The sequence below is a fragment of the Ipomoea nil genome, unplaced genomic scaffold (genome assembly GCF_001879475.1).
Source record: "Ipomoea nil cultivar Tokyo-kokei standard unplaced genomic scaffold, Asagao_1.1 scaffold1407, whole genome shotgun sequence".
NCBI classification, from domain to species: domain Eukaryota; kingdom Viridiplantae; phylum Streptophyta; class Magnoliopsida; order Solanales; family Convolvulaceae; genus Ipomoea; species Ipomoea nil.
The window spans coordinates 1,989,479-2,015,430 of NW_017617835.1; the positions used below are offsets into that span (position 1 = coordinate 1,989,479).

The window sequence follows — 25,952 nt, forward strand, 5'->3', positions numbered from 1 at the left end:
GTATGTCAGCATAAATAAAATCATGTTTGACCATCACTTTCACCTTCTATACAGAGGTAGGCTAGGGAAGAATAGATGCAATATATCTATGTGCAAAATAATATGAGATGATTTTTCGAAGTGATTTTATTTCATTTACTGCATCTCCAACCCACTCTACTCCAAAACACCAAATTTTTTCACCAAATGTCACATCAGAAGGAATATTCCCAACATATTCTGACACCAAATTTTATTCATCTCCAACCCATTTTTACCAAAACACCAAACTTTTACACTAAAATAATTTTATTTTTCAATTACTATTTCGAATTTAATTAGTTTAATATAATTTAGTTCGAACTTATTTAGTTTAATATAAAATATAACTTGTGATGTAAATAATAATTTTTATTAACATTAATTTTTTTATAAAATTAATTATTTTAAAAAATCGAATTTAACAATATTTTTTAAAATTTAATTTATTCCACAATAATAATATAGCATACAACATCTAGTACATTTAATTATGTTCTAGTTTTTTTTTTTTTTTGAAGGGAAAAGTAAGCAACTTTATTAGAATAGATGCTCAATACAAGTAGGAATAATCGATAACCAATGCATAGGACCAGGTTGTGAACGAGTTGCTCTAGCTAGGGTATGAGCAAACTTGTTCGCTGATCTCGAAAGAAAATGAATAGACACTGATTCAAAGTGTCGTTGAATTGATCGGCACTCTTCTAAAACACAACCGGCATAAGAACGATCACATGTTATACCATCGAACCACTTACAGACTAACTGACTGTCTGAAAAAATGGCCACCTTGGTGTCTCCTCTCTCCTTTGCCCAGGACAAAGCCTCTTTCACGGCTAGCGCCTCCGCCATAAAAACATTGTTCAAGCAACGTACATAGCCATTTCTAGCCGCCACATAATCTCCATGACTATTTTTCATAATCGCACCAAAAAAACCTTCTCCCGAATTCGGAAAAACTGCAGCATCAACATCAATACAAACCGTACCTGAAGGGACCAAAATATTAGGTGTGCTGCTATCTGTCATTTGCGCACCATTAGTTGTATGCACCAGATTATTTTCCCAATCAGATACCAACCTTGAAGCCTCAAAAATAACCATGGAACTTTGCCAAGCTTTGCTATTCCAAACTAAATCATTACGGTGCTTCCAAATTGACCAACAAAGAGCAACACATCTGTAGCCCATATTGCTATCCGTAGCCCCTAACCATTTAGATAGGCTACTCGTGAAATCATCATCAGCATGTAAAGGCAGCAACGAAGGATCATCCCATAATGGCTGTACATGAGAACAATAAAAAAAGAGGTGTTTGATTGACTCAGGTTCCTGCTGACAGAGAAGGCAGTGCGTATCCACATCCATCCGTCGCGAAACTAAAGCCACCATTGTTGGCAAAACACCATGAATGCATCTCCAAACAAAGTTCAAAATATTGGGTGGTATCTTTAGCCTCCAAAAATTCTTCCATGCGAAGGCAGAATGTTGGCTACTTGTTTGCTGGTTGCCCATCAACTTATAGCCATGCTTCACCGTGTAAGCACCTCTAGTATCATCACGCCATTGCCACACATCATCAAAGCTTGGGGAGATCGGGATTCTTCGAATCAACTCCACATCGCGAGCTTCGAACATCTGATTTAAAACATCCATATCCCAATCCTTAGTTTCCCCATTGATTAGATTACTCACCGGCATATTGAGCTGATGGCTTATACAAGGGCTTCGAATATAAGGGTCATCGCGATCAGGTAGCCACGGGTGCTTCCAAACTAACGTGTCTTCCCCATTGCCTATTCGCTTCACACAGCCCGTTTTCAGAATATCACTGCCTGCTAGAATAGAGCGCCAAACATAGCTCGGGTTTGCACCTATCGTAGCATCTAAGAACTCTGTACCTGGATAATACCTCGCCTTAAAAATCCTTGCGGCTAGGGACGATGGATTCGTTAGTAAACGCCAACCTTGCTTGGCAAGTAACGCAAGATTAAATCTATTTAGCATCTTAAAACCCAAACCACCATCAGCCTTTGGGGAGCACATACGATGCCAAGCCATCCACCGGATCCCACCACCTTCACTGCCACGAGAACCCCACCAATACTTGTTCATGATACGCTCCAAGTGCTCACAAAATGTCACCGGCAGATAATAGATGCTCATTGTGTACGTAGGGAGGGCCTGTGCCACGCTCTTAATTAGAACCTCCTTCCCTGCACGTGATAAAATTTTTTTGTGCCAACCAGCTACCCGTTGGCGCAACTTTGCTTCAAGATAGGAAAAAACTTCCTTCCTATTACGTCCAATGCCCATAGGTAAACCCAAATATTTACCTAAATTTTCAGAGGCTGTGACAGTAAGAGCAGAAATAACCTCATTCCTCATGGCAGCAGACGTGTTGCGGCTGAAGATTATGCAAGACTTCCCATAGTTCACTGATTGCCCGGACATATTTTCATAAGTCGAAAGACATTCCTTAACCGCAGAAGCCTCAGATGGTGTTGCCTTGAAGAAGAGGAGACTATCATCGGCGAAGAATAAATGAGATATTCCGGGTGCACCACGGGCAACAACACAAGGTGAAATCTTTCTACTTTGTACGGCGTTGGTCAGTAAGAATCCCAAACCCTCCGCACAAAGAATAAAGAGATAAGGTGAAAGTGGATCACCCTGACGAAGTCCCCTGGATGGTACAATGAAGTCAGTGAGAAAACCATTTAAACCAACCTTATACCGGACAGTTGTCACGCATTGCATAATAGTATCAATCCACCGGTTATCAAAGCCCATCCTTATCATAATCTGCTTGAGGAAGCCCCATTCCATTTTGTCATAGGCCTTGGCCATGTCAAGCTTAAGAGCACACCAGCCAGTATTGCCTTGTCTCCTACGATGAAGATAATGTACTACTTCAGAGGCGATTAGGACATTATCCGTTATGAGACGGCCAGGGAGGAAAGCACTCTGTGGAGCCGAAATCACAGCATCTAAGACCTCTTTAAGCCGGTTAGCCACCATCTTCGAAAGGATCTTGTAGGTCACATTGCATAGAGCAATTGGCCTTAGATCACCCATATAAACTGGTGTTGTCTTCTTAGGGATTAAAGTAACAAAGGCATCATTCATACCTACAGGCCAAGGCTGTCCATTCAAGCAATCCAAGATAAACCGAGTCACATCACCACCAATTTCGTTCCAAAAGTGTTGTAAAAAAGCTGGGCTATAACCGTCGGGACCAGGTGATTTATCCGGGGCCATTGAAAATAAAGCATTTTTAACATCATCCATGGTGTACGGCCTGAGAAGTCTCTCATTATCTGCTGTTGTAATCTTCCTTGGCATACCCTCCAGCACTGCACAACTTACGTCACTTCCAGACGTAAAGATTTGAGTGTAATATCTGTCCACCAAGCCTAGCAAGCCATTGCCTTCGACCCAATCATCCATATCATTCTTCAACTTTTTAACAGTGTTTTTCCTTCTCCTAGCCGAAGCGTAGAGGTGGAAAAATTTTGTGTTTCTGTCTGCGTTAACTAACCAGAATTGTTTTGCTCTTTGTCGCCATATAATGTGTTGTTGTTCGAACAATTCATTCAACTGACTGTTCACTGTTCGAAACTGAGAGAGGCCATCCAGGTCGCGCCTGCTACGTAAATTGTTTAAGCAGGTCTGAAGATGATTTATTCTTTTATCAATTTGCTGCACCAAACTCCCACCCCAGCTCTTTAGTGATTCACCGCAATAGTCCAGCCGAACTGGTAGGTCGTCCCCAGCTGAATCATTCCACGCCTTCAACACGACATCCTTGCATCCCGAATCCTTTAACCAAGCATTTTCAAATAAGAAACGCCTTCTTTGTCTCCCCAAGCGCGGTCCCTCCACATCCACAAAAATCGCTGAATGGTCAGAGGTGATAACATTGTAATTTCGTACCTCAGCTTGCGGGAATAAAGTTCTCCAGTCAGCACTTGCTATTGCTCTGTCTAGCCTCTCCTCCACCCAACTATCAGTGCCTTGTCCACGTTGCCACGTAAATTGTCGACCTTTCATACCCATATCAAATAGCTGGCAGTCCTCCAAAGCAGTATTAAAACCATCGATCAAAGTCGGTGGATGGGGATGATGTCCCCTCTTTTCATTTGGGGATAAGATATCGTTGAAGTCCCCGCGACAAGCCAAGGGAGATCAGACTTTTGATGAAGTGTACGCAGTAAATCCCATGATTGTTGTCGCCTTCCTCTATCTGGGAACCCATAAAAACCGGTCATCCTCCAAGCTTCACTGCCAGGCAGCTTAACCTGGATGTCGATGTGGTTTTTAGAAAAGCTAATAAGATTAGCTACATCCTTATCTCTCCAAAGTAGTGCCAAACCACCCCTAGTACCCCCGCCATCCACAAAGAAAAGACCTTCATAATTTAATTTTCTTTGAAGCTGTTCTGCATGATTCTGTCGAACCTTTGTTTCCATAATAAAAATAAACATTGGCTTAGTTTTGGCTTCCAAGGCCAAAAGTTCCCGAATTGTACGCGGATTGCCAAGCCCACGACAGTTCCAGCAAAGGGTACTCATTGAAATTAATATATATTCAATATTAGTCTTGTTTCGATCGTCTCAATGAGATCTTTAAAATGGTATAATTTTTATTTAATTATACAAACTTTAAATATAAGCATTTAACAAAATAAAACATTACATATAAAACAAATAAATGATACATTTAGAATTATAAAAAGAAGTAAGGACAAAAGAGTCATTTTCCCCTCCATTTTAGATTTGCCGCGGATGAACAGTGCAGTCATGAACGCCAAACATTTTGGCGTTATGGCGCAATGAAATCTCCTCTTGGAGCACCCCAATTTGCATATTTGGTGTTTTGCAGTTTTGAAGTTCACATTGGAGATGCTCTTATATACTCTGATGATAGTGTGAGGTTTGATAGGAAGTAGGATTAAACTAAACCTGTTTAATATTGCAAGTAAAAGATTATATTACTATTATCCTATAAACACTTGTTATGTTGTATTTTTGTCAGACTTTATAGCATGTCATGACATATATCCATATTTGCAAGTGATTTTTTTTTTTTCTCTCTTTCAACTTTATTTGTTCACAAATTTTAAATATTTTATAAAGTTTATTAGATAGACTGATAGAGGCCACACAAACTAATAAGTATGTAAGTTTAAACTAGTATAAAAATATATACTCCGTATTTCACTTTTTAAATAGCGTGAAATATGTTGTTAAAAAACTTTTTTTCTTTCTAGGGCACTTTCATTTTTACTTGTACACATGCATATCAAGTATTTGTAATTTTTTTATTCATTTATTTTCTTTCTTAAAAAAAATACAATAATAATATTCTTGAGCAAATACCAATTTTGGTTCCATGAGTATTAGTAAAATGATGATTTTGGTCCACATGTTTAATTTTTTCCAATTTTCATCCACGACTATTGTTTTAGTACCAATTTTCATCCACAATTATTATTTTGGTACCAAAATTTATCACGCCGGTCACCCCTCCATTTAAGACATGACGAAATCTAAAACTTTGTAGGGCATTTTTGTCCTTTTCAACTTAAGATTCCAATTTAAGCATGAATAAAGTGATTTAAACTCTAAGATAGATCCCAATTCGCAGTTATCATCCTCATCCTACCTTAATTTGAAGAGGAAGACTGCAATTTGATATAGATCTTAGGATTTAAACCCATTTATTCATGCTCAAATTGATATTTTAATTTGAAAATGACAAAAATACCCTTAATAATTTCATATTTCGGCATGTCTTAAACGAAAGAGGTGACTGACGTGATAAATTTTGACACTAAAACAATAGTCATGGATGAAAATTAATACTAAAACAATAGTTGTGGATGAAAATTGATAAGAATTAAACATGTGTATCAAAATTGTCATTTTGCTAATACTCGTGAGACCACAATTGATATTTGCTCTAATATTCTTCTTTGAAAGTAACAGGTATCAATGTATCATTTTTCAATTATAATGGTTATTACCAACAATAAATATGGTATGGTAGGGGTCTATTGATATTTTGGTGTCATTCAAATTTGAATGGTTTTAGTTGTTGAAAAGCTACATACCATTAAAGACCATTTATCCTTGTATTTGTTTTTAATCCTTTTAATGCTAGTAATTAATGAACTCCACTTTAGCTTAATATTTGAAAACATGTCAAATTGTCAATGATAAATTTTAGCCGGGAGTTGATGATATAAGTTTGACTTTTTTTTTTTTTTTTTTGAATGCTACTAGCTCTATTACATTATAGTATCTGTTCATATACTTTCTCAACCTATTGAAACATAAAGAGCTAATAACGCCTCCACTGAGGCTTAAACTCACAACCTTCCTAATGGAAGTCCAACCCGGGTACCATTGGACCACATATAAGTTTAACTTAAATTGATTAAAATTTACTTTTTATGATATTTTAATAAATTAACATGCCATTTAATTTTTAATATTAATGTAAGAACCTTTAGTCATTAATTTGAATCTTATTAAGAAGAAATTATAGTAAATAAAAGCACGTGGTAGTACATTCCTTTTATTGTTGTAGGTCCTCCATTATTTGAGTGTAGCGTCTAATTACTATAAGAAAACATGTTATTGATTGTATCAATTGTATTGGAGATATTTACTGATTAATTGAATTTATTTATAATTTTAATACATGCATAATTATACAGAGAGATTAAACCTCAATTCAAAATATGAGTATAAATGAGCCGAGCCAAGCTCGAACTCAATCAACAATAGATAGGCTCGAGTTCGGCTCGAATATGAAACGAGCTGAAAGCTGAGCTTTGAGAGCGGCTCGGTTATATATATATATATATATATATATATATATATATATATGTCATGTGGGGGGCTCATGATCGGCTCGACGAGCCACGAGCCTAAAATATTTGAGCTCGATTACAAAATGAGCCGGCTCGAGCTCGAACAGAACTTTGACCGAGCGGCTCGACTCATTTATGCCCCTAGAAATTCAAACAAACTTTTGGGTGGGAACTAGATATTTGGTCTTGTAAAGTTAAGGCAATTATTAAAAATGGATGACTAAAATTAAAGAGGGCATTATTCCATTTATTTGTGTATCTTAAAGACAGTTGACCATTGTATGCTTTCCCCGGGCTTTTTGGTGGCAGTAAAAACTTCAACCATTCATCTCCTTTCATGCACCCACCCACCCACCCACACCATCTTCCATCCAACAATCACAAACTCACAAGAACACATAACCTAAAAACAAATTTTGATCTCCAACAGGAAGAACTTTTCCACCCATTTCCCAATCCTGGACAAAGGGGTTTCCCCCCATTTCTTCATTCTCCTGCCTCCTGCATCACAAGAAATAGAAGAAGAACAACAAGAAAGAATCATCAGAGCATTTTATGGTGACTAGTTACTGCAAATCTTGATTGGTTTCATAGCCCCAATGCCCGTGTGTGCAAGGCGTTTGTTGCAGAGATAAGCATCAGAAAAGGCACAAGATGGTTACGGAGGAGCGTGTGATTCAGAAGTCGTGGTCTTTCAACTTCAGGAAGATGTTTGAGCTCCCAGGGAGGAAATTGAGCGTGCATGGCTTAGATGGCGAGGAGGGAAGATCGGGCAGTCCAGTAGAGAATCAAAGCACAAGCGGGATTTCAAAAGCGTGGGAGAAAGTCCCTATTTCGCGGTTGGGGAAGTCAAGTAACCAGAAGGAGAAAGAGTGGGAGGAGAAAGAGAAAGAGAGAGATAGAGACATGCAGATGATGAGGGAAAAGTTTTCTAAGCTGCTTCTAGGAGAGGACATGTCTGGGGGAGGCAAAGGTGTTCCATCTGCTTTGGCTTTATCAAATGCCATCACAAATCTTGCTGGTAAAAAACCATTGTGTTTTCTGCATTTTCTGTCTTTTTTTGTAGATTCTTGATTTGTTTCCTCTCTGGTTTTCTATAGCTTCTGTTTTTGGAGAACAATCCAAGCTGGAGCCTATGTCTGCTGAGAGAAAAGCAAGATGGAGGAAGGAGATAGGTTGGCTTCTAAGTGTCACAGATTACATTGTTGAATTGGTTCCTTCTCAACAGAAAGCAAAAGACGGATCGACTTTCGAGGTAATGTGATTTCAAGAATCATAATTTGTATTGGTTTGAGATGCCCAGTTATGGACAACCTAAGCTGGTTTACCTCGTTCTGATCTTTTGACGGCTAGGGTCCTTCGCAACCTAAAAAGAATCATAATGTATTGGTTTGAGATGCCCAGACGCCCAGTTATGGGCAATCTAAGCTGGTTTACCTTGTTCTGATCTTTTGACGGCTAGGGTCCCTCGCCACCCAAAAAGAATCATAATGTGGTCTAATATCTTATCTCTAAATAACAGATAATGATGAGTCAACAAAGAAGAGATCTTCTGATGAACACACCTGCATTGAAGAAGCTTGATGCCATGCTCATTGTAAGAACCTGCAAATTCCCTGATGCAATATTGACATGTGGTGAACTGTTAGATTATATGATATATCATCCGAAAATTTGGGCAGGACTGCTTAGATGAATTCTCAGACCAGAATGAGTTCTGGTATGTCTCGAAAGACGCGGATGAATCAGAGAGAGGCGTCCAGAAGAGCGAGAAATGGTGGCTCCCCACGGTTAAGGTTCCACCGGGTGGCCTGTCAGATTCAGCAAGGAAATGCCTTCTGTACCAGAAAGAATGTGTAATCCAAGTCCTAAAAGCATCCATGGCCATAAATGCTCACATTTTGTCAGAGATGGAAATTCCAGAATCCTACATTGAAGCACTCCCAAAGGTGAGAGAGCTAAGAACACACTAGCTAGATAGCACTGCTGCATTCTTGAAAACCCGATCGATTTTGTTACCTGAATTGTGCAGAATGGCAGAGCAAGCCTTGGCGATTCACTCTACAAGAGCATAACTCTTGAGTATTTCGATCCTCATCAGTTCCTGTCAATGGTGGACCTGTCAACAGAACACAGTGTGCTTGATCTAAAGAACAGAATAGAGGCATCTATAGTGATATGGAAAAGGAAGATGAACCAGAAGGATGGGAAGTCATCTTGGGGTGTAAGCTTGGAGAAGAGAGAACAGTTTGAAGAAAGAGCAGAAACAATCTTGATCCTGCTAAAACACCGCTTCCCGGGGCTCCCTCAATCTTCCCTGGACATCAGCAAAATCCAGTTTAACAGAGTACAAACACACGAAACACTCCTTCATTTCCCATAAACACAACAAACTTTAACCTCACCTTGTTTTCCTTACACTTCAGGACGTGGGATACGCGATTCTGGAGTGCTACTCGAGGGTACTCGAGAGCCTGGCCAACACTGTCATGTCTCGCATTGAAGATGTCCTTTATGCAGATTCTCTCGCGCAGGCTCCACCCCTGGCAGCAGTTAAACGGAAACCACCATCACCTCCGGCCTCAATTGGGACAGGCAGCCCTGTGGACGAGACAGACAACATAGACACACCAAACTCAATGACATTATCTGACTTCATGGGATGGAATTTCGAGCCAGGACCAGGCGGGCCAGGAGCAGGAGAGCCAGGAATTCACTCCAAAGACAATTTAGATGTTAGCAACAAGCCAACTAGTGTCACCCCGAAGAAGTTTTCTTACCTAGAACAGATAGAAACCGGCCAAAGGAGTCCAACTGCACGCCATTAACAGCAAGCGTTAAAGGAAAATCAGAAGAAAAGCGAGGCACAGAGACAGAAAGAAGTACAGATCACACAGGAAAAGCTATAGCAGTAGACAGCTTAACTTACCAGCCATTTCAAGGAGTTTAATGGCTTTGTAGCTTTTGAATGCTCCTTTCCATTGTGGATAGAGAAGCTCAAGACAGTTTGTTAATGTTCTTCACTAATTTAACATGGTATTTGATAGCTCTTGAGATTAACATTACAACACATTTCTCTATCCTTTGCTCAACCGAATTATAGAATAACATGTGACAGAAATGTCTCCTAATTTTGTTTGGTAAAGACACAAGTAATAAGTACCTGTCTTTATAATGTCCAAAGTACTATATATACAACTATACAAGAGTAACCTCAGCCAAGATAATCCAGTTGTTGACCTTAGCCAAGATAGTTCAGTTGTTGACTTGGTAACCACAAGGGTTATAATTTAACTCGCAAAAGCAGTCTATGGGCCTTCTTAGTTTAAATCAGTTAACTATGAGCAACCTAAATTAATTTACCAGCTAGAATCATAAGGCAGGAATTACCCAGTGCACCTAGTATAGTGGCAGTAAATTTCCCTCTGTCACTCAAAATAAAAAATAAAAAAATATTGTATATACCAATGACACCATATTAAGGCTAATGAGCTAACAGGGTTGATAATATTAATAAGAAAAATTCCCTGTTAGGCGAAATGATTACATTCAAAATGATGTCTCCATGTGTCCATGGTGAAATTTTATTTGAATCCATTTCAAGCAGTATCAAAATACATAGAAAGTCAAGCTCAAAACTGAAAACTTATTGACAAAAGGCTTCTGTAAACTATAGATTTAGGCTAATTTGGTAACTGCTGCATGTATTGCTTCAGCAAGATGAGGAACTTTCTCAGAACTAAGCCCTGCCATGCTAATTCTCCTGCAAAATGATGAGAAAGAAAAGTGATATTAAATTTTCTGTACACAGATTTTGGCAGCAAAGGAAAATATATATATTTGGAGGGAAAGTAGAAAAAATGAACTGATTATAAACAAAAACAATAAAGTCATACACATTAAAATTTTCATATTCAAGCCCGTCTTGTGACCCTAGCCAGCAAAGGACCACACGGAAGTAAACCAGCCTAGGTTGCCCATAGCTGACCGGCTAAAACCAAGAAGGCCAATAAGCCACTACCGCTAGGAGTCAAACTTGTAAGTTGTAACCTTGTGGTTATTATGTCAACAACCTGACTAATTTGGTTGGGGTTGCTCCCCTAATTTGATCTTTGATATCATTGCAGATAGATGCTATATCGGTTGAAGGGTTATACTGCGCTTACCCATCAGCTGTCATGTAGATGTGATGCTTTCGGGTCATAAAGGCAACTTGCTCAGCATTCAATCCCGTGAAAGTAAACATTCCAATTTGTTTGATAATATGACTCCAGTCACCTGGTGTGCCTGCAAAAACAAGTAATATTCTCAGTGCATAGGTCAACTTGGACCGTAAATGAAGTGACCTAACTATACCAGTCCATGCAAAACTACATTATTGTTGGCTAGACATACAAGGAAGTAAGATATCATGCATCAAAGGGATCCAGCCACAGTCTAATTGTGTAATGGTGAGATTCAAATGCATTACGCGAAAGTAAAAAATTAGAATGGGTGACCACTGGATACCTTTAGCTAGTAAAGCCTCAAAAAGTTGTTTTCGCATGCTGATGATTCGATCAGCCATTGCTTTCAGTTCAACAGTCCATTCCTCAAACATTATCCTGAAAGCAAGAATTAAATATGCTTCGGGCCTTCTGTGAAAAGGATATATTATAATAGTGGAAATCACAGAAAATATCGAAAGGACCTGTCCTTGAGTATGGTAGCAACGATGGATGCACCATGAAGGGGCGGACTTGAGTACATAGGCCTGATGACTAGCTTCAATTGGCTTTCAACCCTGCTGGCTACTTCTGCATTTCTGCAAACCTGTAAATAAAATGTAATATGCTGATCGGCATAGCTTTCACTTATGAATCCTCTTTTCCATAATAACGTCCACTCCACAAAAACCCCACTAAGGTTGTGATATCAGCAATACTTTTTGTTCCCTCTTTTTGAAATACAGAGAAAAACCATTTCAAAACACAAACTAAGAAGGCATCTCAGATATCGCTTTAGGCCAACAGTTAAAGTCGCTTTAAACAGAACCAGATACTTACAATGCTAAGGGCACCGACACGTTCCCCATACAGTCCCATATTTTTTGCATAACTCTGTGCCATAAGCAATTCACCACCGTCTGCAACGAAAAGGCGAACAGACTTTGCATCTGCATCAAGATTGCCACTAGCAAAACCCTACAGTGTCAAAGGAGCATTCTTAAACATTTTATGCCAACTGAATATTCCCAACATAATCGCACATCACCATAACGTACCTGATAAGCACTGTCAAAGAAAGGTAACAACCCTTTGGATCGTATCAGCTCCCTGATTTTCCCCCACTGCTCAATAGTTGGGTCTACCCCTGTTGGGTTATGAGCACATGCATGGAGAAGGACTACTGCTCCAACTGGGGCAGCACTAAGATCATCTATCATTCCTGTATACATGTCAAAAGAGCATAGAATTTAGAAATTTCAATTCTTCTATGATCATATCTATGAGCATAAGTCCGGTACAACATAAGAAAAATAAATTGAAAAATGAAAGAAAAAGAATGTGGAGTATATTTTATGAAATACTGAACTTATGCTTACCCATTTTTCAAAAAAATAAAAAAATTGGTGGGGAATGTCATTTGGATCTAATAGAAGCCAATCTATACATTTATGATTAAATTGAAACTATTAGAACATTTAGGAAATTCTTAAATATAGCTTAAACTCTAGGACCAAAAATGAAATTTACTCTGCAATTAACTTATGAAGTTGTACATGTTTAACCAAACAAACAGGTGAAAAAAGTAAATACCCTGGAAATTCAAGCCCCGCGTTTCTGGGTTATAGTAGCGGTAGGTCTTCACTGTCAATCCAGATAACGTGAAAACCTTCGGATGATTTCCCCATGTTGGCAGAGGAATGTATATAGTATGCTGGAAATAAAGTAACCAAGTGAGTAGAACATTTCAACTATTACTAAATTTAGACAAATAGAAGAAACCAACATATATATATATATATATATATATATATATATATATATATATATACCTCATGATAGTGCCTAGCCAGGAACTCTCCACCAACCCTCAATGAACCAGTTCCAGACAAGCATTGGACAGTAGTCACCCTGCCCTCTTGAATGGCACGGCTGCGTCCAGCAAAGCAAAATAACGAATAAATTTAAAAGGAAGAAGGAGACAAATAGCACTGGAAGATGGCTGAATATGCCACCCCAACAAAATGTCTCAATCAGATTTCACAATTATTGACCTATTATGGTTCATACTTGTATCATACTATCAATTTTTTCTCGGGAAATTGATAGATGACTTCGAAACATTCAACACAGAATCTAGATTCAGCACATTCGTTACACGTAAGGTACACGTGACAGCTTGCATTTATATTACTCTGTATTTTTGCCAAAAAAAAAAAAAAAGACACATGCTCTTTGATTGAAGAATCTTTAAATGAAAGCAAGCAAAATTACATACCAATCAGCACCAAATATTAGCTTTGCACTCAGTTTGTTAAACTCCGTCAGTCCAGTGATGGGTAGATACTCTTTCACACGAGCCCTGTACCCTTACCAGTTAGCTACCAACCTTAACATACTCCATTATTATTACTATTATTTCAGATAACAGCCAAACAGGAGAGAACATAAATTAGAAACTCACTTATTGCTTACAAGGATTTCCTCAGCCCGCTTCACCACATTAAGAACAAGGGGCTTCCCTTCCTATTTTATCAAACCAAGTTTTACATCCAAAATCAAGAACCATTATGTTAATGTTAATTCACTACCATGACTGATTTCTCTATCTAACCTTAAAAATCAAACTTCTATAAGAGGATATAAGACAAATTAGTAAAGACGAACCTCAGTTCGATAAGCGCCAACGCCCAAATTCAGCTTTACTGGGCTAGGATCGCTGTTGTAAGCAACAGTGACCTATTTTGTCAAACACGAATCACAACAAAAAACATCAGAAACAAAACACCACAAATCAACCAACTATTATAAAAAAAAAAAAAAAAAAAAATCAATTGCATCCAAAGACATCTAAAAAGTCTAAAGCATCGCTCCCATCAAATCATTTTTGCTGATCAAACAAATGATCTTTTGAAGTATCATTTTAATTTTTAAACGATCATACATCCATGGATCATACAGAAAAGAAAAGGAAGAAAAACCATTTTATCTGATCAGATCACAGATATATAAAGATAAAAGCTTTATGCATAAACATTCATACCCCAAGGATTGGATCTTCATGGGCACGAGCAACATGGGAAAAGGCGGAATCAGAGGGAGCTGACATTTTCACAAGTAAATTTTTTATGATCAGAAAACTTGAGATGAATCGCTATATATAGAGGTAGAAGAAAGTATGTATAAAGTATATTCCAGTGAGAATTATTGTGAGTAGAATGGAGGATGCGTGAAAACTGAAAAAGTATAGTTAGCTCCTGAAAGAACAGTGGGCGGTTCAGTAAATCAGGGGGGCGTTCTTTATTTTTTATTTTAAATTCTTTTATTTTTACCCAATACTGCCTTGGTTTCTTCCAACGGTGTCAGTACATTTTATTATAATGTCTTTTGTCAAAAAAAAAAAAAAAAAAAAAAAAAAAAGGAAAAAATGTATTTTTATTACATACGGAGTACTATTTTTTATATGGAAAAGTGACATTTTTTTTTCAGAATTATATGCATAGTACTTTTTTTCTTAAATTATATATGTATTTACATTACCCTCCTCAATTATTATAAAAGTGATAATTTTTTTCTTGATATATTAAATTAACATTTTTACCTTTTTAATAAATATTTTATTTATTATTTTTCTTCAACAAATTATTGCTTATACGTAATGATGACCACAGTTCGCCTCGAACTGTACCGGACACTATAGCAATCAAATTAAAATTTTTCGGTTATGATTCAGAACCAGAACCCAATATTTGAATTTTAGTTTATTAAAATCGTGAACTGAAAAAATTTGGATCTTGAACCGTGAACCAGAGGTTTGAATCGAAAGAACTACTAGTATTAGCTTAAGTGGCCTAATCTTGCCAAACAACACCCTATTTTAATAAAATACTTAAACACATAACATTTCATTTGAGAGAATCATTTCATGTCACTTGATCATATATAATATTTGATTATATATGATCTTATCTATAGCATAAAAAATGTATAATAATTATAGTTTTTGTTTTTTAATTATTAAAAGACACAGTAAAACTAGCCATCCGAATATTGTGATGTAAGTTTGAATGATGGAACTATTCGAAAATTGCATATAAAAAAAAAAAAAAGTCAAAAGGATGGAGGCAAAGTAGGCAAAATGGAAATTAGAGGACGTGAGAGAAATTCCAAAGCGAGATCCACTTAAAATTGATGAACAAAATTTACAAAGTAGACTCAATTGAAAATTTCAACATAACTGCAAATTATAAGGCCCGAAAAAAACGAAAGAAATAAAATAAAATAAAAAATTACTTATCTTTTCTTCCTCTGATTTTTAAAATGCTTTTTGTGCGTTTTTCTAATATTATCTTTTTTCTTTCCAGGGTACTTTAGTAACGTGGCAAATTTTAATAATAGTAATACAGCACAAGAAAACGAATAATAAATAAATAAATACTCCGTAAATGAAAACATTGTCAACTTCGTTGCGGCATCACGACGACGCAATGCGGCACGTGTGTGGTCCATAATGACGTGGCTCGCTTCTACAGACTACAGTAGAGTTAACAAATAAAGGAGTGTTTAGTAAATTAATGGTAATCACCATTTCATTCAATTGTAGTTATGTTAACACTTTAATGGTAATCACCATTTCATTCAATTTGTAAATTGTTAACAGTAACCATAATTAATCCCCAATTAATATTTCAAGACTTTCAACCAAGTTACATCAATGGACTAAACCGACAATGTTGCCAAATTATTATATGGACCATAAAAAAATGGAGAATTCTATTTACACCATCCTAATTGCTATTTGCACCACCTATTTAATAGGTGTGATAACTTTTAAGTGGTGTAAATGAAAAATTGCTATTTGCACCACCTTCATTAATTTTAGTCAAACATTATTTTTTTAACAAATATTTATTATAAATGACACTTTTTCCCCGTAGGTATATGCTTTTAACACTTTTTCCCTCTTAGTTATTCATGTATCCACATTTGCCTCCTAGTTATATTAAAAGTGGCATGTTTTCTTCCTTTTATGTTTGATAGACATTTTTACCATTAAAACTAAATATTTCATTTATTTTTTCTTCTCCAACAAATTATTGTTTATATGTACGGATGGTCACGGTTCAGTTCAAACAATTTTTTTTTTATTTATTATTGTCAGTTCAAAATTTATTTATTGATTATAAATTTTATTTCTTATTTAAAAAAAATTAATAATTATTTTTTTGTATTTTATTTTTTCGGTTCTGAATCGTAAGCAAAGCCAAAGGGAGTTTGTTTTAATTCGCAATCACACGTGTTATATATTACTCCTCCGAACTTCATTCCAATTAAAAAGGGGGGAAAATATTGATTTCTTAGGCTTTCGCAGTCATATTGAAGTTGACAATCCATTACGTTCCAATGACATTTTGGAGTGTGATTTTATATCTAAGATTATATTTGATTTCTCTCTTTTTGAGGAATGCACACCTTCATTAAAGGACATATATACTAGTAATCTACAATTACTTTGATTTAACAGCAATTAGTTTTTATATGATTATCTTAATCTTAATTATAATAAAGTCATATGGTATTGTGAAAATTAAATGTTGATATTAATGGTTAAATGTTGGTATTAACAACATGTAATTTTCACAAGACCATATGGTATGTGTGTGTGTGTGTGTGTGTGTGTGTATATATATATATATATATATATATATATATATATATATATATATATATGAATATGAATTGCAACTATGTTGATATTAGATTATGTATTTTTTAATAAATAATATTATTATAATGTTGTCCAATATTCATTTCGTGCATCGCATGGGTAGCATACTAGGAGTAAACATACTCAAGATTAAATATGTATACCGCTAGTTGCGATTAATAATATATAGTAACTTTTTCATACTATTTTCAATTATTAAATTAAATACTGTAAATACAATATCATAATTATTTTGTCATATACTTAATAAAAATGTAATTTTAAACAATTAAATTGTGGTTCATGTTTTCTTCTTCTGTACTTCAAATACCATTATTAAAAACATTTTTTTTTACCTATTCTAACATTACAAACAAATTTTTAATATTTAGTCCGTGCATCGCACGAGACAATACTAATTATATATAATATGATTAAGCCAACTATCATGTAATATGATGACATTTCAATTACCATTTCAAATAAATGGTCATAGGTCCGAACCTTGGGAGTGGAGCTTAGATTCTTAGGGTTAAAAATGTTTAAGAAAATATAGAACAAATCTAACTAATTGTGAGGGCACAACACAACTTTATTTTCTTATACTTACGATTCAGAACCGAAAAAATGAAATAAAATAAAATAAAATAATTATTGAATTTATATTATTTTAAAAATAAGAAATAGAATTTATAATAAATAAATAAATAAATTTTGAATTGGCAATAAAATAAAAAATTGTTTCGAACCATAATCATCCGTACATATTAACAATAATTTGTTGGAGAAGAAAAAATAAATGAAATATTTAGTTTTAAGGGTTAAAATGTTCACCTAACATAAAATGTAGAAAATCTGCCACTTTTAATATAATTGAGGGAGCAAATGTGGATGAACAAATAACTGAGAGAAAAAAAAAGTGATATAATCATATAACTCAGAGGGAAAAAGTGTACAATTTTCCCTTAACCGGAAACTTTTAATTCGATTGCTATAGTGTCCGGTTCAGTTAGAACCGAACCGTGGTCATCCCTACGTATACGCAATAATTTGTTAGAGAAGAAAAATAAATAAAATATTTACTTTAAGGGTAAAAATGTCAATTTAATATATCGAAGGAGGGGGGGTGGGGAATCGTCACTTTTAGAATAGTTGAGGGGCTAATATGCTAACATGAATAATTCAGGGATAAAAAGTACTATAAGTATATAACTTAGGGAAAAAAAGTATCATTTTCTCTTAATTAAATTTTGAATTAAAAAATTATTAATTACACCTCATAAATGAGGTTTGACCAAGGTGGTGTAAATAGCAAAATGAATCCCCATTTAGCTATTTACACCACCTATGTAATTATTGAAATTTTTTACCTTTTTACAATTTCAAGATACTTTATACCTACTTTTGACCAAAGGATGGTGTAAATAGCAACACCCTAAAAAAATACATTTTTAATATACTAAAAGTACATTATTGAGTACTGAAAGTACATTATTTAATGTATTTTTTTTTTTAAATACAAAGTACATTTTTAATATATTAAAAGTACATTATTATGTACTGAATGTACATTATTTGATAGTATACAAAATAACGTACTTTCAGTACTCAAATAATGTACTTTCAAATAACACTCAAAGTGCATATTCCTATAGCCGTTACAGGCTTTTCCGTAAATCAAAGGATATGATAATGTACACAATATTTTTAATCATCCCTTAATTAAATTATGAAACTGATGAAATGATAATATTCTCTAGTTGAAGCAGGAATGATGTGCTTGTTTATACATACATGATACATGCATTAATACAAATTTACGAATAAAGTAAGTACTAATTAATCTTAGCAGTAGCTAACAGGAGTGTTTAGTGTTCTTTTGCCTCGCCGAATCATTGACTTCAAGTCTGTAGTCTGCAATGCTTTCCAGTTCAATATGCTCCGTTTTAGCTTCCGACCATCCTTAATTCAACCAAAAACAACAACATTATTAGCTTTTCTCATCTACTCACCATTCCTCATATATATATCCAACTGTGAAAGAGCATATATGTATAGATGGATGGATACCTGGAAATCAAAATTGGGATTTTGAGGTTTTGGTAGTGCTGGAAGGTCATGACGAACAGGCAACACTGCAGATATCCAAGAATGGTTTAATTTGTGTTGTTAAGAACTGCTTAACTTAATTATAATGTTTTAACCTTTGGATCAGATAATTATAGTATATATGCTTCACAATCACATGTTTGGTTTGAGTGATTTAAGGATGTGCCCAATGAGGTCAGATATGTTATGTTCTGTTTCAACTAAAAGTTTAAGTAGATAGTAGAATTACAAATTTTTATTTTGTATGTTATATGCTCCACACTTATCCCGCAAACCAAGATCCAAGCTGGTCGGACTGTTAACTTGGTAACTACAAAGTTTCAAATTTGACTCCCAGTGGGAGCTGGCCTTTTTAGTTTGAACCGGTCAGCTATAGACAATCTATGATAGTTTACCTCTTTGTGATTTTTTACCGTCACAATGCAAGACTTACCCAGTGCACACCCTCAGATAGTAAATTGTGAGTTTCCCTCGTCACTCAAAAAAAAAAGGACATTCAAAGTTTAAAGGGGTTTGTAAATAATCCATTTTACCTGGTGAGGAGCTAATCCCATTCTCAGTATCCTCAGCCAGAGAAGCCTTGTAGCTGCAAGTGTAGAGGAAAAGTGGCACTTCATCTTCTGCTTCAAATTCAGGCTTAGCATCAACTGAACCATCTGATTCCCTTCATTCACACAAGTTTAAAAAGATACAAAATATTACTCAAAAGTTCCTTGCTAATTTCTTCCTAATGTTTGTTTCTCCATTCAGAAGACTCAAACCCGAGACTTGGAACATGTCGTTGGTACGACTCAAATCAAATCTGGAAAGCATCTAGAAAAGAAAACTAACCTTGTGACTCCTCCGGTTTGCTTAGGATCTGGCATTGCTGATCAAGAAAACAGAATCAGCTTTAAGAACTAGAGTCTAGAGACCACAACATTTGATGAAAAGAATTTGTTTGAGTGATAGAGTGAAAAGATTACGCGGGGATAGATAGCGAGGGTGAAATCTCGGACAACTAGCGCTCCAGTAAAATCTGGTAACCGCAAGCTTCTGAGCATAGTATTGGGATGTTCCAAGCCTCTATAAAATTCAAAACAAAACAGACACTCAACGGGGTAACAACCCATAAAACAACCATGTTTTCTGCTAATTCTGGTTCTACTAACTACATACTAACCTGTTTCAGGCAGTCGATTCGAAGTTCTGTTTCAGAAACGTTGTTGCTCTTCGCAAGACAACATTCAAGGTTAGCAGAGACACATCCCAGATGATCAACGACCGTAACGACAGCCCTGCATATGTACTCTCTTGTGTGCTCCACCACACTGCACATAAATAAATGCAGAATTAAAAAAATATGCACAACTTCATACCATTAAATTGGAAGAATTGGAAGACTTGCCTTCTCTTCTCTTCAGAATTCTGGAATGTGGTCTCACAGTAGTCTGCAGCATGATGAAGTTGAGAGCACAAATCCCTGAGTTCCTGCAATCAAGATAATTAAACAAGATTCAAGAAACAAAACAGAGAAATTTCTCCAAAAAAAAAAACACTTACTCTTAGAGACTTCTGAAATTTGGTATCATCATCTGTTTCTTCAACTTCTGGTATCATCTTCATTTTCATAATCTGTTCATTGGCAGGCAACACAGTATCCACCTGCATTGTTTCTTTGAGCAAGAAAGCTTAGAAACTGTACAGAGCAAAAAACAGAAACGTTGCAAGAGCACAGGATAACCTTTAGGGGGAAGAAGAGTGGTCCATTTTATGATGGATTCTTGTGTCAATATTGTGTGTCTGTTTCCTAGGGAGAGAGATAGAGAGCAGAAAGAGACAAGGGTTGAAGAGAGAGATTTTAAAAGCAGAGAAATGGAGTGTGGGCATATATGAGAGACAAAAGTTACTGTCAGTCCCGTGATCTTTAGGGTACTAACCCCTTTCCCATTCCCTTTCCAAAACTAGCTGTGCAGATACCTATCCAACCGTCAGTCAGCCTCTTTCTGTTGCCTCAACAGACCTCCTTTTATTCAAACAATATACATTTCTTGCAGAAACTTTAGTACGACAACCTTAGCCAAGTTAGCCAGACAGTTGACTTGATAATCACAAGGTTACGAATTCAGCATTCTTGGTTTGAGCAACCTTAGCTGATTTACCTCAATGATGTTTTTTACCGAGCACACACTCTTGAATAGTGATTGCAGATTTGCAGGTACACATGTTGATGTTGTATTGTTTTTCGCAACAAAAAAAAAAATAAAAAAATAAAAATAAAATAAAGACATTTTTTTGGTTCATGTTTCAAGAGTTGGGTGATAAAACCAGCATTAACATTTAATGGAGAATCATGGAATCCAGTGTCCAAAAATGCAAGGCACATGCAAGGTGATTATAAAAATGGCAGCTCAGAAATCATAATTTCCAGCCTTGAAACAACCAAAACAGACAAAATGCAACTTCCACTGTCTTAGGTACTAGGGAACACACCATGAGCCAAAAAGGGCTGTGTTTTGCTGATTTAGAGCACACTAAAATACTCTATGCACAATAAATTTTTCCCTCAACTTGAACACTCAGGTGAAATTTGAGAAGCTGGAGGAATCTCTTTCTTCAGCAGCATCCACACTTCTACTACCTCGTTACGGCTATGGTGGAAAAAAATAAACTCACTAATGAAGAACATTGCAGAATTGTAGTCAGCTCATTCGGTTAGGATAGTTTATAGGGTGAAAGAAGAAGGCAAGAGGATCAAAACCGTGAAACTGTTGATCAGATTTTCTTCGTCAGCTCAAGTGCCAAACAAGGTCCTGATGATTCTGAAGGCCTCGGTCACATACATTATATTTGGAAATCAATTATGCAGCTGCCAAGTGTCTCTGCAGACTCGAGTTCTTGAAGAATCATTTTCTGATTTGGAGATCTCGATGATCGTAGAACACCTTTTAGATTTGCACACGTCTCTTTGGGTACCTCTGGACTAATCTTCTCATTGTTGCCATGCTTCCTTCTAGTCACTTCTTTTCGAGTTTTCTTTTGAGTACTTGAGCTTACATCTTTCTCCTTATGGTTCGAAACTTCTGTTTCTGGTTTTAAAATAGATAAAAACAATTGGTTATGTGGGAAACATTTAACATTAAAAAGATCAAGTTTTTAAATGACCAAATTGTAATAGTGCTCTTCAACTGCTATTTCATTTATAAACAAATACCTTTGGATACATTAGGAGAATTCTTCCCTGTCGTGTGTGGGTTAGTCCGTGTAACACATAACCACGTCCTATCCCCTTCAGATTCAAGCTCTGATGCAATTGGAATGTGCCAGTGACCTTTTTCTGACTCCTGTCAACAAAAAAGTGTCACACGTTCTATTTATTGTTATCTACACTAAAGAAAAAAAAAAAGAAACTTTTAAGTCGTGTATATTAATTTAATGGATCATGAGCATGTTCCATCCATGTCTAGATTCCAGGTCGAAAAAATTAATACATTAGTTGCAAGAGAAGACAAACCTGGATTACAACAGAATATGGGGGAGGCATGTGAAATACTTGACCTATTTCCGAGAAACCAAAATGCACCTTTCATAAAAATCCTTCATGAGAACCAATATAAGCGTCCCAAGCACTGATATCATATCAACCCTCGTAAGTATTAAAACTCACCTGATGTCGCTCTTTCCATTTAGGGAAAAAGTCATTTCCGAGTAATTGAAACAAATGATCTCTCATTTCATCATTTGTCACAATTAAGCATCTGAACTTTATAGCTGCATATAACCAGTACCTGAAGAACAAGTTACTTCCGGATGGCTATATATATATATATGACGGTGCATCATAAAATATTGAATAAATGGCAACAAAAATTTTTCACTGACAGCAAAAGGACCATAGTTCTTACCAATCATCATTCGAACCGGTAGGTGTTTCATAGAGTGCATCAGCAGTTCTCCACTTCTGTACAAGTGCCTTGTTTACACCAGAAACTCGTCTATTATGCAAGATTATAAGAGGCCATCTTTTAGAAGGAAGCATCTGACGAATTCCATTCGCAACAGCATTGACCTTTTAAGATGAAAATTACAAGATGAGATAAGAACAAAGAAAATAATTTATTCTTGTATTTTGTAAACTGTGTAATCAAACACTTACCTTAGAGGGTTGAAATTTTCCTTGGCTGAAGAGGCCAACGTTTGCTCCATCAACAATTGCTTCAAAAGGTCCATGGTCGTCGAGCCATTTCTGCATTCAGTTGATTATTTTTACCCTCGTAAGGCCCACATATTATTTGAGGACAAGAAATTATTCACGACAAAACTTTACATACTTGAAATTTCTGAAAATTTAAATGCTTCTCTCTCTGTGAAGCTATAGATGCGACTGATTTGGCAAAATTCTCAGTTTCTTCAGGATCTAGGTCAATGGTTGCTAATTGTTCACCACAACATTTACAGAAGCCATCAGATCCCACGGTTTTACGCAAAACAGTCCATTTTCCATTTCCCAACCAGCCTTGTCCATGCCAACCTCCGCCTCCATTTTCAATTGCTTTCGTAATTAATCTTTGATCCCATTTGCTTTTTCCCGCTCCAGAAGCAGCCTTACTATGAAACCATTCCTCAATCAAATCAGCAGTATAAGGAGAAACCTGCCTAACACTCGTTCTAAGTTTATGCAATAAATAATAGACCTTATCACTCCTTTTAGCCTCAACACTTAATTTCAATAGTGCTTCTAGTTCAGGCTCCTCTGGATAAACCCCATTCTCCAGCATATGTCCTTCAACCATGAATGCTTTCTCAACATCTCCGCTATTGCAGAAAACACTAAGAGCAGGACCATAGGATCGTAGTCTTGGATCTATCCCACATTCCTTCATTTGCTTCACCACATCAAATGCCTTATCACCATCGCCTAAAGACATTGCCAGTCTAGCCATGGATGTGAAAGTTGCCTCATTCATTGGAACCTTTTCTGAACGCATCAACTCACATATTTCAAAACCCTTTCGAAGGGCAAAGCTCTTGACATCTTGGCCTACTTGAATTATATAGCCTTCCTGTTGATCCCTTGCATCTTTTACCTCAGAAGGCTTGACACTAGTCTTCATCAACTGAACTAATTCATCTAGAGTTTGAGGAGAAGAGTCCAAAGGCGTGCTCAACGATTCACTCCAACTAAACGTACTTTGAGAATTATGTTCCGTTACTTTTGATGGAAAAACATTAACATGCAATTGATTTTCCAAAGAGCTATCTACTGTCAAACCATTCTCTCCTCCATAAGGTTTTCTATTTTCCATTTGAGAAAATTCACTATTATCTTCAAACCCCACACTACTAACCTCCTTGGATTCTAACGGATTCAAACTCCTACTACCACTCCCGCTTTTTGCAGGCTGCAGAAAACCAGTAGCCGCAGAAGAACAAAGATACAGAAGCACAGAATAATGGTATTGCCCAATTCTTACTCCCTCCTTCCTAGCCAACTCAAACAGCCTAATTGCCCCCCAAAAATCCCCTCTTTTCGAGCACATATCCAACCCTAGCCTCAACTTAGCTTCCGGTGAGTGTACCTTACCTTTACTAGATCCTTTTTCCTTTTGCTCCATTGCCACCTCCTTGCCATCATTCTTTCTTGATTTCTGCTCTACCCTCTGACTTTTCTCATCCTTCTTTCCAGAAGACCCATTTTTGGATTTAACAATAGAAATTTCAGAGCTTAATTCCCCTCTTTTTCGTGAATTTAACCCATTTACCCCATGCCCTTCTTTTAATACAACTCTTTTATCAACATTTTTCTCATCCTTCTTTCCAGAAGACCCATTTTTGGATTTAACAATATAAATTTCAGAGCTTAATTCCCCTCTTTTTCGTGAATTTAACCCATTTACCCCCTGCCCTTCTTTTAATACAACTCTTTTCTCAACATTTTTCTCATCCTTCTTTCCAGAAGACCCATTTTTGGATTTAACAATAGAAATTTCAGAGCTTAATTCCCCTCCTTTTCGTGAATTTAACCCATTTATCCCATGCCCTTCTTTTAATACGACTCTTTTCTCAACATTTTTCTCATCCTTCTTTCCAGAAGACCCATTTTTGGATTTAACAATAGAAATTTCAGGGCTTAATTCCCCTCTTTTTCGTGAATTTAACCCATTTACCCCATGCCCTTCTTTTAATACGACCCTTTTCTCAACGTTTTCTACTGCATGGTTATTTTTTGAATGTTTTCTACTAACCCTGCTGACTTTAGAACTAAAAGAAGACAACCCAGAACCAGTTTCACTATGATTTACGCTACGCGGTATGATTCTTGAGATTTCCCGGTCTGTTTCCAAGCGAGTAACATGTATATCAACTTCAAGTGAGAGTTTGGTTGAAGGGAAATATGAGGTGTAGATCTTAAAAGGGTTGAGCATTAATGAATACTTACAGTAGGAGAAGGGAGAGAGCTGAAGCTGAGCCTTTTGCAGCGGTTTGAAGGTGAAGGAAGCGGAAGCGCAGGCCATGTGTGGCCGTCACATAGTCGCTCTGCTCTATCTCTGTTGGATTACATTTACAGAGTATTGATTTTATTTTTTAGATGACAAGAATAACTCTTTATATCATGTTTTGTTCAAGGAATATGTGAAAAATAAAATGATATTTTATGAAATTGTCTTATCATGATGGTTGATTTATTTATTGAGTTAATACCTAAAATCATCCTTGACTACAGTGATTTTTTTCAATTTCGTCCTAAACGACTTTGGTGACCTAATATCGTCCCAGACTTTTGTGTTTTTGCTCAATTTAGTCCTCAATTTGTTATTTCGTCAAATTTGTGTTAAATAAAGGGACAATTCAGTAATGTCAATATTGATCTCTCTTTACTTTTAACTTGTGAAGTGCGAAATTCCTCTTTCTTGTACGAATTACACCCAGAATTACTCTCGTACCTGCAAATCAAATTTTATATTCGCAATTTTAGGAGTAATTCGTAAAAAAAAAAAAAAAAAGGATTTCGCAGTTCACATGTCTATGAGTAAAGAGATGCCAATATTAAAAT

General features: G+C 36.2%; 4 protein-coding genes and 1 long non-coding RNA gene across 8 annotated transcripts; 1 reads left to right on the forward strand and 4 right to left on the reverse strand.

The window, feature by feature from the left end:
* The first annotated feature begins 7,058 nt into the window (after positions 1-7,058).
* Positions 7,059-9,830, forward strand: LOC109186175 (rho guanine nucleotide exchange factor 8-like). The gene is made up of 6 exons (XM_019336099.1): positions 7,059-7,919; positions 7,999-8,153; positions 8,421-8,495; positions 8,581-8,847; positions 8,931-9,245; positions 9,325-9,830. The coding sequence occupies exons 1-6, from the start codon at positions 7,553-7,555 to the stop codon at positions 9,724-9,726; spliced, it is 1,581 nt and encodes a 526-aa protein (XP_019191644.1). The 5' UTR covers positions 7,059-7,552; the 3' UTR covers positions 9,727-9,830.
* On the reverse strand, positions 7,951-9,382 carry LOC109186176. Its single transcript, XR_002055101.1, has 4 exons — positions 9,304-9,382; positions 8,830-9,017; positions 8,464-8,733; positions 7,951-8,037 (listed from the first exon to the last, which is right to left on the reverse strand). It is a non-coding gene; the product is annotated as an uncharacterized LOC109186176 (long non-coding RNA).
* Positions 9,831-10,403: 573 nt separating the features above from the next.
* On the reverse strand, positions 10,404-14,350 carry LOC109186909 (aspartate aminotransferase, cytoplasmic-like). The gene is made up of 12 exons (XM_019337097.1): positions 14,147-14,350; positions 13,771-13,842; positions 13,568-13,629; positions 13,382-13,465; positions 12,936-13,035; positions 12,697-12,817; positions 12,162-12,325; positions 11,944-12,081; positions 11,589-11,710; positions 11,408-11,502; positions 11,065-11,185; positions 10,404-10,661 (listed from the first exon to the last, which is right to left on the reverse strand). Exons 1-12 carry the CDS (start codon positions 14,210-14,212, stop codon positions 10,577-10,579), a joined length of 1,230 nt encoding a protein of 409 aa, XP_019192642.1. The 5' UTR covers positions 14,213-14,350; the 3' UTR covers positions 10,404-10,576.
* A 4,164-nt stretch (positions 14,351-18,514) lies between these two features.
* On the reverse strand, positions 18,515-20,745 carry LOC109186833 (probable protein ABIL5). Of its 2 annotated transcripts, XM_019336993.1 has the most exons (9): positions 20,643-20,727; positions 20,462-20,563; positions 20,307-20,389; positions 20,082-20,229; positions 19,885-19,984; positions 19,751-19,787; positions 19,453-19,583; positions 18,881-18,945; positions 18,515-18,772 (listed from the first exon to the last, which is right to left on the reverse strand). In XM_019336993.1, exons 2-9 carry the CDS (start codon positions 20,528-20,530, stop codon positions 18,656-18,658), a joined length of 750 nt encoding a protein of 249 aa, XP_019192538.1. In that variant the 5' UTR covers positions 20,531-20,563; positions 20,643-20,727; the 3' UTR covers positions 18,515-18,655. The 2 variants fall into 2 exon arrangements, with proteins under 2 accessions (XP_019192538.1, XP_019192537.1); XM_019336992.1 differs by having other exon boundaries at positions 20,462-20,745.
* Positions 20,746-21,264: 519 nt separating this feature from the next.
* On the reverse strand, positions 21,265-25,475 carry LOC109186832. Of its 3 annotated transcripts, XR_002055174.1 has the most exons (8): positions 23,230-25,475; positions 23,055-23,144; positions 22,804-22,967; positions 22,566-22,686; positions 22,413-22,481; positions 22,113-22,242; positions 21,540-21,987; positions 21,265-21,476 (listed from the first exon to the last, which is right to left on the reverse strand). XR_002055174.1 is itself a non-coding variant. In XM_019336990.1 (7 exons), exons 1-7 carry the CDS (start codon positions 25,411-25,413, stop codon positions 21,743-21,745), a joined length of 3,003 nt encoding a protein of 1,000 aa, XP_019192535.1. In that variant the 5' UTR covers positions 25,414-25,475; the 3' UTR covers positions 21,265-21,742. The 3 variants fall into 3 exon arrangements, 1 of the variants encoding a protein (XP_019192535.1); XM_019336990.1 differs by having other exon boundaries at positions 21,265-21,987; XR_002055175.1 differs by lacking the exons at positions 21,265-21,476; positions 21,540-21,987; positions 22,113-22,242 and having other exon boundaries at positions 22,566-22,669.
* Positions 25,476-25,952: the final 477 nt, after the last annotated feature.

Coding starts and splice junctions, on each gene's coding strand:
- LOC109186909 (XM_019337097.1), bottom strand. CDS start 14,212: ATGTCAGCTCCCTCTGATTCCGCCTTTTCCCATGTTGCTCGTGCCCAT. Junction 12,818..12,935: donor TGGCTAGGCACTATCATGAG/GTATATATATAT, acceptor CTTTATTTCCAG/CATACTATATACATTCCTCT. Junction 11,711..11,943: donor GTGTCGGTGCCCTTAGCATT/GTAAGTATCTGG, acceptor TTTTATTTACAG/GTTTGCAGAAATGCAGAAGT.
- LOC109186175 (XM_019336099.1), top strand. CDS start 7,553: ATGGTTACGGAGGAGCGTGTGATTCAGAAGTCGTGGTCTTTCAACTTC. Junction 8,154..8,420: donor AAGACGGATCGACTTTCGAG/GTAATGTGATTT, acceptor TCTAAATAACAG/ATAATGATGAGTCAACAAAG. Junction 9,246..9,324: donor GCAAAATCCAGTTTAACAGA/GTACAAACACAC, acceptor CTTACACTTCAG/GACGTGGGATACGCGATTCT.
- LOC109186832 (XM_019336990.1), bottom strand. CDS start 25,413: ATGGCCTGCGCTTCCGCTTCCTTCACCTTCAAACCGCTGCAAAAGGCT. Junction 22,687..22,803: donor ACCGGTTCGAATGATGATTG/GTAAGAACTATG, acceptor CTTGTTCTTCAG/GTACTGGTTATATGCAGCTA. Junction 22,482..22,565: donor AATGGAAAGAGCGACATCAG/GTGAGTTTTAAT, acceptor TTTTTATGAAAG/GTGCATTTTGGTTTCTCGGA.
- LOC109186833 (XM_019336992.1), bottom strand. CDS start 20,569: ATGCAGGTGGATACTGTGTTGCCTGCCAATGAACAGATTATGAAAATG. Junction 19,985..20,081: donor GAATCGACTGCCTGAAACAG/GTTAGTATGTAG, acceptor TGAATTTTATAG/AGGCTTGGAACATCCCAATA. Junction 18,946..19,452: donor TGGGATTAGCTCCTCACCAG/GTAAAATGGATT, acceptor GGATATCTGCAG/TGTTGCCTGTTCGTCATGAC.